Source organism: Notamacropus eugenii, chromosome 2, assembly GCF_028372415.1.
Source record: "Notamacropus eugenii isolate mMacEug1 chromosome 2, mMacEug1.pri_v2, whole genome shotgun sequence".
NCBI classification, from domain to species: Eukaryota; Metazoa; Chordata; class Mammalia; order Diprotodontia; family Macropodidae; genus Notamacropus; species Notamacropus eugenii.
In genome coordinates this window covers 375,139,782-375,152,471 of record NC_092873.1, presented here as the reverse complement: position 1 = coordinate 375,152,471, position 12,690 = coordinate 375,139,782, and the positions used below count along the sequence as shown (strand labels likewise).

General features: G+C 37.8%; 1 protein-coding gene across 12 annotated transcripts in view; it reads right to left on the bottom strand.

The window, feature by feature from the left end:
* Positions 1-6,319: 6,319 nt before the first annotated feature.
* The window catches only part of GGNBP2 (gametogenetin binding protein 2), a 29,362-nt gene continuing 22,991 nt past the window's right edge, over positions 6,320-12,690 (bottom strand). For all 12 annotated transcript variants that reach the window (XM_072646929.1, XM_072646930.1, XM_072646935.1 and 9 more), the window contains 7 exons: positions 11,620-11,794; positions 10,252-10,446; positions 9,587-9,734; positions 9,317-9,442; positions 9,082-9,230; positions 8,439-8,687; positions 6,320-6,970 (listed from right to left, as the gene is read on the bottom strand). In XM_072646929.1, the coding sequence (XP_072503030.1) occupies positions 6,767-6,970; positions 8,439-8,687; positions 9,082-9,230; positions 9,317-9,442; positions 9,587-9,734; positions 10,252-10,446; positions 11,620-11,794 (1,246 nt within the window). In that variant the 3' untranslated portion in view covers positions 6,320-6,766. The remainder of the gene's footprint in view (positions 6,971-8,438; positions 8,688-9,081; positions 9,231-9,316; positions 9,443-9,586; positions 9,735-10,251; positions 10,447-11,619; positions 11,795-12,690) is intronic.

Below are 12,690 nucleotides of genomic sequence, written 5' to 3'. Positions count from 1 at the left end.
CCAACTCTCAGAAGCTGGAGATGATCTCATCACAGGGATGTTTGATAAATTAGATTAGGATGAATGATTGGTTGTTCTTCAACAAACATTCAAAAATGAACCTACAGCAAGATTCAAAAGGGGGAAAGTGCAGGGTATTGTGCTAAGTACCCAGGCAGATGCAACCTTTGGAACGTAGATGCCAGTAGAAGATGGAAGAGAGATAATACACAGTATGTCACATGCATTAGAGAATTTCAAAATAGGGCTGTCATGTCTAAGGTCAATATTGAAGGATCAGGGAAGGCTTTGTGAAAGAGTGATATTTGAGTTGAGCTTTAAAGGATAGATAGGAATGCCGAAGGCAAAAAGGGGGAGGGAGTAAAGAAGGGAATTAATTCCCAAGGGAATAAATGACAGAAATATTTATTTAGCATTACTTATGTGCTGAGCCTTGCACTTGCACTAGCCATTGAAGTTATAAATACGAAAGTAAAGACCATGCTGTACCCAAGTACCTTACATTTTGATAGGGGAAATATGTAGGGGAATAGTGGCAAGGGATGGGGCAGTTTGGTTCTGAACATTGCTAGGTGAGACCATAGGGCAGTAACACCAATATAGGGATGATTAAGCTCACATCTCACCTCTCATGAGTTGTTTCCAGGATAAAATATTTGTAAAGTGCTTTGCAAACCTCAAAATGCTATATAAATGGTAGTTATTGTCTTCTATCTGTATCACTATCTTCTATTTTATCTTCTCCACTGTATCTATCTTATAAGGACATAGTTATTTACATATCTCCCTATCCCCCTTCCCAAGAGAATGAGATCCTTGAGAGCAGGGACCATATTCTAGACTTTCTTTGAATACTCAGTGATTATTAGAGTTCCTGAAATATAGTATATGCTTAATAAATGCTTGTTAACTGACTGATCATTCACTGTTCAGAATCCTAAGAACTTGAGAAAGTGAGAAAGAAAGAGTGTGCTGGCAGGGCTAGATGTTAGTGGGGAGATGGTAAAGGAGATGACCTGAGAGAAGAGAATGAAGTGAAACATTCCTGAAATAGTGCTCCAAAAGAGACGGGCAATAACGCAAAGACTGTGGCCTCAGGGGGAGAAGTTCTCTAGGGCATGACAGGTAACCTGAGACAAGGAAGGGACTTCGGAGGCCAGGGAATCTGTCCAAGCCAAATCTGACAAAGAATTATGTCTACAACTTTTTAAGTGATCACCCCACTTTCCCTTGAAGGCTTTTAGGGAGAGGGAACCTTTAGAGACCTCTGGAGGCAATCTATTACTTTATTTTAGAAATGTTTTTCCTTAAAGTCTCTGCTATTCCATTTCTCTGAATTCTGTTCTCTGTAACTAAGCAGAATAAGTCTTCCAATTCCAGTCTCTCTTTCCTTCACATGTTGAAAGGCAGAAATCAAGTCTCCTCCCTCTCCCAACCAGATTTTACCTTCCCTAGGAAAAATATTCCCCGTTCTTCCTACTGATCCTTGTAAGGTATAGTCTCAAAATTGACCGTGATCAATACAATCAATTTATTGAACACCTTCTATGTGGCCAAGCCCTGTGTTTCTGGGTGGGTTTTCAGAAACAAAAACAAACTCAGAGAGTTTACATTCTATCTGGGGAAACAACATATGCACATGTTAGTAAATTAGATACACCTATGTATACACAAATATACACAGTAAATGCAAAGTCATTTCTGGGGGAAAACTGGGGAGACCAAGAAAGGTTCCATGTTTCTAAGGCATAGGTAAAGAGTGCTGTTTATAAAAAAAAAGTGAGTAGGTTAGTTTGGTAGAAATATAGTATGTATGGAGGGCAGTATGTAATAAGTCTAGAAAGGTAAGCGTGAAACAGACTAGGAAAAGCTTTGAGGCAATAGGGAGCCACTGGACAATTTTGAGCAGAGGAGTTACATAAGACTTATATTTTATTACTATTACATTGGCATCCGTATGGAGGATGAACTGGAGAGGGGCAAGATGGAAAAAGTGAACCTACAAAACAGAATATCATAGTTGGAAGATACCTCAGAGGCCATCTAGACAAACCCATACATGAAAAAGAATCCTCAATTATACTCCCACAAATGGTCATCCAGACTTTATTTGAAACTTCCATGGAGGAGGAACATCAAATCTAGAGGCAACTTACTCCATTTTGGGACGGCTGTGATGGTTAGGGGTTTTTTACCAATATCAACCTAAATTTGCTTGCTTTTTTTTGGGGGGGGGGGGTAGCTTCTACCCTTGAAGTCAGCTAGTAGAGTCAGGAAAACCTTATTTCAAATCCAGCCTCAAATATTTACTAGCTGTGTGACCCCTGGAGAAAATCACTTAACCTGTTTGCCTCAGTTTCTCATTTGTAGTGATAATAACAGTACTTACCTCCCAAGTGGTTGTGAGGACCAAATGAAGTAATAATTGTAAAGTGTTTAGCACAGTCCCTGGCACATAGTAAGCACTATGTAAATGTTAGCTATCATTGTCATTAATCCTGGAGACAAAACAAGTCTAATCCCTCTTCCACCATGATAATGCTTCACATACTTGATAGCTGTCACATCTTCCCTGAGCCTTTTCTTCCTCAGGTTAAACATTTCAGGTCCTTCAACTGATCCGTAGATGACAAGGCTCTTCAACATTCTGGGTGGTCTCCTCTGAACACATTCTATCTTATCTATGTCCTTCAAAAACCATGGCTCCCAGAACTAATTATAATACTATAGATGAGATCTGAACAGGGAAGAATGCAGTAGAGTTATTGCCTCTGTATTCCTGAAAGTTATGCTCCTCTTAATGCAGCCCAAGATAGCATTGGCATTTTTGGCTGCTACATCACATTGCTAACTTATATTGAGCTTGCAGTCCACCAAAACCCTAAGGTCTTTTATCAGACCAACTTCTATCTATTCATGGCTTCCCTATCTTATACTTGTGAATTTTTTTTTTTTAACCAAGTGCAAGACTTATATTTATCTGTACTGAATTTCAGCCTATTTAGCCTAGTGCTTAGCCTGACAAGATTCTTTTGGATTCTGTCATCCACTGTGTTAGCCATCTCCCCTAACTTTGTCATTTGATGAACATACCATCTCTGCCTTTATTAAAGTCACTGATAAAAATGTAAAATAGCCCATGGCCAAGCACAGATCCCTACAGTACTCTACTGGAGACCTCCTTCATATTGACACCGAATGGACAACCAGTTCTGAATCCATCTGATGGTATCCTTGTCCAATCCATATTAGACAATATTATCACATTGCAAAACAGTTTTCTCCACAGGAATAAAGAAATACTTTAACAAAAGCCATATTAAATCTAGGTAAACCATATGTCAGCATTCTCCCTTCTACTACTTTAGTAATCTTGTCAAAAAAGAAAATTAGGTTAGTCTACCAAGACTTGTTTCTGAAGAAATCTTACTGACTTTTTGTAATCAGTTTCCTTTTCTATATGTTCACTAATCATCCCTTTAGTGACTGGTTCTGAAATTTCCCCAGGAAGCAAAATGAAGCTCACTAACTTATAGTTTGCACTCTGCTCTCTTTTCTGGGACATTTGCTTTTCTCCTATCTTGTAGCATACCTCCTGCTTTCCATGTTATTTCAGATAATCACACTGACTGGGTCTTTCAGGACCCAGGATGTAGTTCACCTGGGTCAGGTGGTTTGAATTCATACACAGGGCAGCTAGATGTTCTCTTACAATATGCTTATCTTGGGTTTCAGTTATCTGTAAAGGTCATTCTACTTTGCAAACACCAAGAATTGGACAGCTCTGCCTTCTCTCTTGTCAGTTACTATCATCCCATCTACCCTAAGCAAAGGGCCTAGTCCTTCAATCCTTTTTCTCCCAATACAGAATAAAACCTCCATATTTGTTGTTCTTAGCTTCCTGCAGCAGCCTCAACTCATTGTGATACAATATTTGGCATTTCTGACTTTTTATAGCAAGCAGGTAACCCAGTGAAAAGTCCGCAATTCAGGAAGACCCAAGTTCAAATCCAGCCTCAGACACTTAGTACGTACCTCTGGGCAAGTCATTTAACCTTTTTGCCTCAGTTTCCTCATCTGTGAATAATACTTCCCTTACAGGGTTGTTGTGAGCATCAAATAATTGTAAAGTGCTTAGCACAGTGCCTGGCATATAGTAAGGTCTATATAAATATTATCTTTATTATTATAGGACCATGAGAGAAGTGAAAACCTTACTTTGGTCAGACCACATTTGGAATAGAGTTCAGTTCTGGATACATTTCAGACTACTTTCTCCTCTCTTGAGTTTCACGGTGCTAATCTTTCTTGGTTTTCTGGCTCCCCATCAGAACGTTCCCAGTTTCCTTGTTTAATTGTAATCGACATCTTGTCACTATACTCTAGGTGTACAAGACTCTACCCTGTGCTGTCCTCTCTCTGCACCCTCCATTTGAGTGATCTCAAGCATTCACATGGGTTCATACACATTATTATCTATGTGCAGTTGATTCCCTAATCCACATATCCTAGTGACTTGTGGAGTCAAACTCAGGTCTTCCTGACTGTAGCACTCTATACAGTGTGTATGCCATGCTATCTTGAAAGAACAAACCACAGAATGCGATCTCAGGCAGAACAAAAGAGGAGATGGTTCTATATTTGGAGTATCATGGTACCCTGAAGGAGAGACTGGAGAGCAGGCAAGAACAAGTGGAAGCAGGAAGACCTGTTAGGATATGAACTTAAGAACTAGAGGACTTTGTAACTGACTGTGAATAATAAAGGAGTCAAAGATCGAAGGGTGGCACCACAGAAAAATACCAAAGTTAAGGTGTCAGTGGGATATCCACATAGAGGATATATTGTGGAGAACATGGACTTGGGAGCTCTGGGCAGTATGTGTGTATGCAAGGTATCCATATATTGTGAAATGTTTTAAGTAACAATACCATATACTCTCATCACTTTGCAGTTTACAAAACGTTTTCAAACATGTTATCATCATCAAATTTCACAAATTACCCAGGCAGAACCACCCCCATTTTAAAAATGAGTAACAGGCTAGGGAAGTTAAGTGACTTGCCCAGTCATATGGTTAGTGACTGAGCCAGGCATAAGACTCAGATCTGTGAAGAACTACAGCGAATGATTCCTCTCTCCCAAGGAAGTGTGCAGGGAGTAAATGTAGTTATAATAGTGGAAAAAGCACCAAACTAGAAATTGGGTTATAGACCTGGCTCTGTAACTATTACTAGCCACATGACCTTGAGCAAGTCACTAAAATTCTCTAGGGCTTCACATTTCCCAGTCTATGAGAGGTTTTATCTACTCATCTAAATCAAGTCTTTCTGCTCAATTTTTGATGCTGGACCCCAGCCTAGTTTCCTCTCCAGGACAATGAATGAGGGTACATAGGGCACTAGTCATTATTAGAGTTTCAAGGCCGAGTGAAAAAGGAGCCAAAAGGGAATCGTGAACTTCATTTAACTTCTGCCCTAGATTGTGGTCTTTAAACTAAAAGCATTTTAGGAACCTCAAAAAGAGACAATTACACACAGCCTGTCTTCTCCATTTGAAGTCTGAATATCAGATTCACCCCATTCCTACAAGGCCAAGGGTATTATAATATTGATAATCATCTGCTGGTATTGTCCATTTGCTTGCATGTACATCAGATCAAAAAACACCCAAGTGCTTGTGTTTACTCAGCTACTGACTCAGATTTTTAAATGGAGAAGTGCAGAGCTGGCAGCCAAATGCCTCTCCTTAGGGAGTCTTTCCTTTCCTTCAGTACTTACACAGACAGCCTGTGACAGCAATGCCACAGTGACTTTATTGTTAGAAACCAGATAAGGCTGAACATGCATTTATGCAGACTTCAGTGTGTTTAACTACTTAGTGCAACTCCTGATCCTAAGCTTTAAACCACAAGTAATTGCCCTGTTAGGCAATCCCTGGTTGAAAGTCTGCCAAGTTCTGTTTTCATTCTTATGGGTCAATATGAACCTTTGAATTAACAAGTATTTAGGGTACTATTGGTAAGAGCAAGTGAAGTATTCAGGAATATTAGGATAACTGGTATATTTAAAGAGGTACTAGAGGACCTTTAAAAAAAAGGTATCAAAAATGTCTTATAAAATCAACTAGGAGCAGTAGAGTAAGCGATCAAGGTTAGGATTTATTCTTTTGTTGAAATCTAGGAGTCATTTTTCTATGAATGTTCCTTGAAGAGGAATTTCCTCACCATCTACCCCATCAAAACCAGGTTGAGTTACTAAGTCAAGTGATTGGCAAACTAAACACTATTATTACATTAAGTAGAAACATGTACACCAAATTGTACTATGCGTATTAATAAATATTCTTTATTTTTAAATTTTGCACATTGCGCTTTAACATATTACATCCAAACATTTTTGCAAGTGGATGTCTACTTTGTAAAACCTTATATTCAGCTCATCATTTCTGTACAGAATTATAAGTACAACATTACTTTTTGCCACTAAGTTGCTTTTGTAAGTCTCACAGTAAGAGAAACATTTAATGAAAAGAGATGGCTTAAATTATAAGGCAGGCTTGCACAGCTACTCAACTAAACATACAAGCCTGAAGAAAGAACAAATTAATGAAGTTACCTCCACCAACGTCCCCGAAAAAAGAGAAAAGAATCACATTGATTTAAGATAAAATTCTGCCAAAAGTCACTAAATTAAGAGTTTTTGAAAGAGAAGGCGCAGTAGTCATCTTGAGTGTTTCAATGAAAGACAGAGCTATTTTATTTATTTTAGTTTGCTCCGGCCGTTGTCAACCAGCCACTACAAATGGGCCTCTTGTGATCATTTAAGCGGCAGTATTTATTAAATTTCTCCTTCAGATGTTGTCGGTACTGTTCTCTATTGCTGTAGAAAGACTGGTTGTTTGCCATAAATGACTGTATTTCATCTTGTGAGATAAAGATTTCCTCATCTGAAGTGCATTCAGATTCATCCTGCAAAGGAAAGTGTAACTATTAAACTAGGACTTGAAAACAGAGAAGGGAGAGACAATATAGGACATGCTGATAGAGCGGTAAAAGAAAAAATATCCAAACTTTTAAGTTTCAGTTTGTTTAATATCCAAGAGTTTAAAATACAAACTCTTTTAAATATAAAAAAATGGCTATCAAAATAAGCAGTATAAGTTATCACTGCTTTAAAAGATGATGATTAATAATAGCAGCAACAATGGAAACTTTGAGTAGGGACTAGAACTCAGGTCTGAAAGCCAGAGAGCCCTGGGTTCCAGTCTCACACACACAATAAATTATGTATCCGTGGCCAAGTCACAACCTCTCTAAGTGCTCCCAGGCAATTCCCTAAGAGAAGTGGCAGAGTTGGGGCTGACCTACCGGCATAGAGGGCATTTTTTTCTGAGTTCCCTGTTGTAGTTCAAGAATAGAAACAATAAGTCTAACAAGTGGTCTGAAATTCTAAGCTTGGGTGACTTAGGCTCAAATCCCTTATGATTACAAGTATTGTCAACTACTGAATAACCACATAAATAATTTCTAGTAGGGGTAGCTAAGTGGTTCAGTGGATAGAACACTACGCCTCAAGTCTGGAAGTCCCACCTTCCTGAGTTCAAATCTGGCCTCAGACACTTACTAGCTGTGTGACCCTGGGCAAGTCATTTAACCCTGGTGGCCTCAGTTTCTTCATTTGTATAATGAACTGGAGAAGGAAATGGCAAACTACTCCAGTATCTCTGCCCAAAATGGGCTTATGAAGAGTGAGAAAGTACTAAACAACAACAAATCTCTAACAGAATTGATATCTGTGTGCCAGTTTCTGGAAAAACAAAATCAGCCTTCTCTATTTACACCCAGGAGAGTATTATGTTATAAACCCACTAAGAATTCTATTACAAGATCTGACTCCTCAGTACCACACAAAGGACCCTAATCACTGTTAAATATATCACACTCTTCATCTCATGAGCTGGGTCATTTGAGATCAGGTACAATTTGCCCATAGACTCTGCCATGTTCTTTCATGGCATAAAACAGAGGCAACAGAGGATTGTCACATCCTACTTAGGGTGAGCAGCACATTTCTCACTTGTCTGGAAGAAAGGTTCCCATAAACTGACAAAGAAACAGTCGGCAATAATCAAGTTTCAAGGATGATGATTCTATATACACTATTTGCTATGAACAGAAGCTAACGTTTTGCCAAGGCTTGAAGTAGGGATACATAATAACTACAAGGGTTTACTCTTAAATTCCAACAACTCTTCCAACCCACCCCAGTGACGTGGGACTGGGAGGACAATCCAGCTTTAGACACTGAGCTTTGAGAAGCAAAGAAGGGGTGCTCTAGCAGTCAGAGCACAGATTCTCTTTATTCCATCCTTCTCCTTAAGCACTCATTCTCCCCCAAGCTTGCAGACTTTACACCACTACATGTCAGAATACTTACAAGGAGTTCAACTAAGCTCTTGGCACCTTTTCCAGAGTCAGGTCCGAGTGACGCTTCTGCAGGTTCTACAAATTGTGGTATGTTTTTCCTATGTTCAAACCAAGGCAGTGGCTGTCCACCCTTTTCGGAGCTGCAGCAATTTTCAGCATGCGAATCTTTGGTCTTGTCACGGTGAAACACTGTGTGCACGGTATTTCCTAAGGTCTCTCGATTACTGGGATCTGTAATACAGCTTCCAAGCTTTTGGATCTGAAATTACAGTAAATAATTATTAAGCAAATTAATTACAATTCAAAACAGAAGACTCTTTGACAAATCTTTGGAAAGGGTACTTAAATAGAGAAAGACTATAGGAAAAATGAATGAGTTCAGCTCTTTGAAATGGGATTCTAACACTTAGGTGAGCACTAAAAGAGACAAAGAGGGCTGATGTAACAGAAGAGCACAAAGAAAATACAAGTCACAGCAGCTCCTTAAACATCTTAGAAAAATCACAAAATAAATACACTGATCCTTAGGGCTTTTTTGTTTTGCTTTTTGATTCCAAGTTACTCATTAAGTTATCACTTTAGATGCTGTGAACTGTATAAAATAATAAAACTGCAAAATAAGATTCTTGCTATAGACAAGTTATGGCACTTACATGTTCATCACACTTCAACATTTTGCTTTTCTTTTTCTTCTTTTTGTTTTTTCCTTTTGTGTTATTCTCTTCAGAATTAGCCCAACACTCCACACAGCTATCGCCATCTTCCTCTTTGTCATCACAGTGATGAACACAGGAATCATCACCTGAAAGAGGGAACACTCTCAATTGTGCTCTTAAAGAAAAGCAGCTACTGTGATAGTCATAAACAAGAAGTTCCTCCTGAACCTACCATGTTCATCATGGTTACATATGCCTTCAGTGCAGGCTACATCGGAGCCCTCCCGAGAACCTGTCTCACTCCCTTCCATGCTAGATGAGTATCCACAATCACTACCATTACAGTGCGGAGATAAACCTGAGAATAAATCAGAAGTTACAGAATAATTTGTACTTCACATAATTTTCTAACTAACAACTAAGAAAAAAGATCTATGACTTCATTTTCTTCTATCTAAAGATTAATTAAGATAAACTAAAGAATACATGCTTAATATCTCACCTTTTTTTATTTTAGGAGATCCCAACAGATTGCCACTACTTGGACAGGTACATGAAGTGTTTTCATTGGTAACAATTACTTCTACGCAGCTGTTACCTTCTTCTGTACTGCCACAGGCTTTGCAGCTGTTTTCCACAAAGCCTGTCTCCTTAAATGATCAAGGCACAAATGATTATAAAAGTCACTTAAATGACTTCGTTAGCATTTGTAATATAAAGGGATGGGGGGGTGGCCCCCCACACAGGGGATGGAAATGGCTTAATAATACTCTAGAACATTCAACTAGTGTAAGCCCCAAAATGTACAACTGTGAATAAACATTTCCAAAACAGTATATTCTAGTTTCAAGGTCTAATCATTTCAAACAGGTCAAATGTATGAGTTTTTACTTTATCCTATTGTTGCAGACTGGGCTAACAAATACTGCTACCTGATTTTATCTAAAGAACTCAAGTTTACAGAACAAAAAGATGTTGTGTTTCTTGTTCTAACTCAGCTCTACTACCACCTATTTTGGTACATGGTAGCAAAATGATGCAAAATTCAAATCCCAAAGAAAAGTAAAAAATAATACATTTAAACTAGGAATACTCAAAAACCAGACTAATCTTGCTTCTCCTAAGGAATTTTTGGTATAGACTACTCATGAGTTGATTCAAAATTACCTTTTCTTGGCTTATTTCCTTTTCATCTGCTGTTTGCAAAGGGGCAGGAATGTCACATACACACTTATTTTTCCGCCTATTCTTCCTTTTTTGGCGCTTCTTTTCTTGCTTGAGTTCTCGTACTCTTTCTTCTTCTGAGAACTCCTCGCAGAGTTGTTCTAATCGGCTAATACCCTGTACTTTTTCCACAGCCATCTATTTAGAAAAATAAAAGATTATGCCACTGGATAATTTTGTACTCTAATTTGACAGTTTAAGATGTTATCAGATTAAAAACTAATAATGCATTTTGAAAATTAGCTTCCAGTAAAGATTTTATAAATTCTCCAAGAGTCCCCAGTAAGACCAATCTTCAAATATAGTGGGGGGAAAAATAATGTAATCTGATAATACTTCCCCTCCCTACACACAATCTTACTTTAGCCAACAATATTTGAACATTTCAGTATTTTAAGACACCAAAGTAAACATAACTATGCTTCTTAAAACCCAGATTCTGGGTTTTAAAGATGGCCAAATTGTGTTAAAAGCTGTAGTTTCTGAAGATGTAAAAGAGAAAGAATGAAACAGGGAACAAGTGAGGCGACTAAGAAATTTTTACAAAACAAAACACAAAATGAGCTGGAAAAGGATTCGGCAAAACCGCTCTAGTATCTTTGACCAAAAAAACCCCCCAAAAAACCCCAAATGGGGTCATAAAGAGTTGGACACAACTGAAACAACAGAACAAGAAAAGATCAACCCCTAAAGCATATCACAATGGAATACTTAATAACTAAATTTATTTCTCTCCAAGTATAATTGAAAACTTTTGACTTTGATAATATTGAAACAAGAAATCAATTAAACTGGAATCTACATGTTTCCAAACTAGTGGCTGTGCTCTGAAAGGTTAAATTAAACAATATTAAGGCTAAAAAGATGTTATAGATTATTTAAAAAGGGCAGGGGGAGGTAAACTTTGAGTGTAATACGGAAAAAAAAAACAACAAAAGGAGTTTTGACAGAGAAAGCTAAATGATAAAACTGTGGAGAAAGGGAAACATTTAAATTTAAAGTGAGTAAAATATACTTAAGGTTTTATTACATATGCTTTTAGACAGCTGTGCATTGCCAAGGGCTTTGCAATATTTTATTGGCTCTCTCACAAAATCCTGTTAAGTAATCACTAGTCTCCATTTTGTAGACTAGGAGTAAAATCAGAAAGGAGAAAAATTAGGTCTCCCCATCCCAAAAAGCCCAAACACTCCTATGATGCCTATCAGCCACAAACATTAAATGAGGAAAATTAACTGGTTTCCCACTTCAAGATTCAGTCCACTATTTTGAGCAAGCACTCTCGGGTACTGAAACAGTTCCCCTCCGTACCTCAAAACTCTTTCGTAAAGCATCAACACCAAGATAGAAAAGCATCTGCCATGTCTGTTCCTCAGCCCGTAGTTTTTGCCAGATTCGATGCAGTCGTTCATAAAGATGAATACCCAGGCAGGTCAAAACTTCTTCTTGGGCTATGTCTATTGTCTTAGCATGCCTTTCCCTCCGCCTATAAAGCATTAAAATCAGGCAGTGATTTTTCAACAAATCTACCACATTAATGCTTTCTGTGTCATCAAGTTTATATTTTAACACAACCTGAACACTAATATGTATTAAGAAAGCTAGATATCTATAAATATACACATATGTGTATATCTATGCATATGTAAACATACATGCATGTCTGTGATATCAAGGACACAGAAACACACATGTGAGACTTAAATCTTACTACAGCTAAAAAGGATGGTAATTCAGGAACTGGCACTTGAAAATTATAGCAACACAAATTCTATGCAGCAATTAGAACTCTGGAATTACCCAGTCAAATACAGTTCATTCAGTGTTTTTGTTTTTTGCTAAGGACAAAAAACCTGAACTTTTCAAAGAAATGGAACATTAAGGAAGCAGGAAGATCGGGATAAGAACTAAATTATTCAGCTATATCTCTTATAGAAAAGAGAAGTGATCCTAAAATGAGAAACTAGTTCACCCACACACAAAACGATAAAGGGATTAAGAATGTGTTCAATTAAAACAAGTGACCATCTTTATTTTTTTCTAATTTTGTTTTCATACCTAGTCAAAGATCACATTTAATTCAGAGGTTTTGTTTTCCTTTCTTAAATTTAAATTAGCATGCACAGTTCATGAATTGCTTACCTTTAAAACAGAGCAATTCTATCCAAAGTGCTGACACCCTGCTGCCAAGCCCATAATCTTGAGCAACATTAGCAAAAGTGGTTTTTCCATAAAACTATTGGAGGCCCATTCACAGCAATTACCCAGACTAAAGCTTTACAATTCCACATGAATGGAAAAGTCACTTTTAGATCATTTCAACTGAAAAAATTACATTCATATAACAAAAAATGTCCATCTCCTTTTGATCCAACTTGGAGC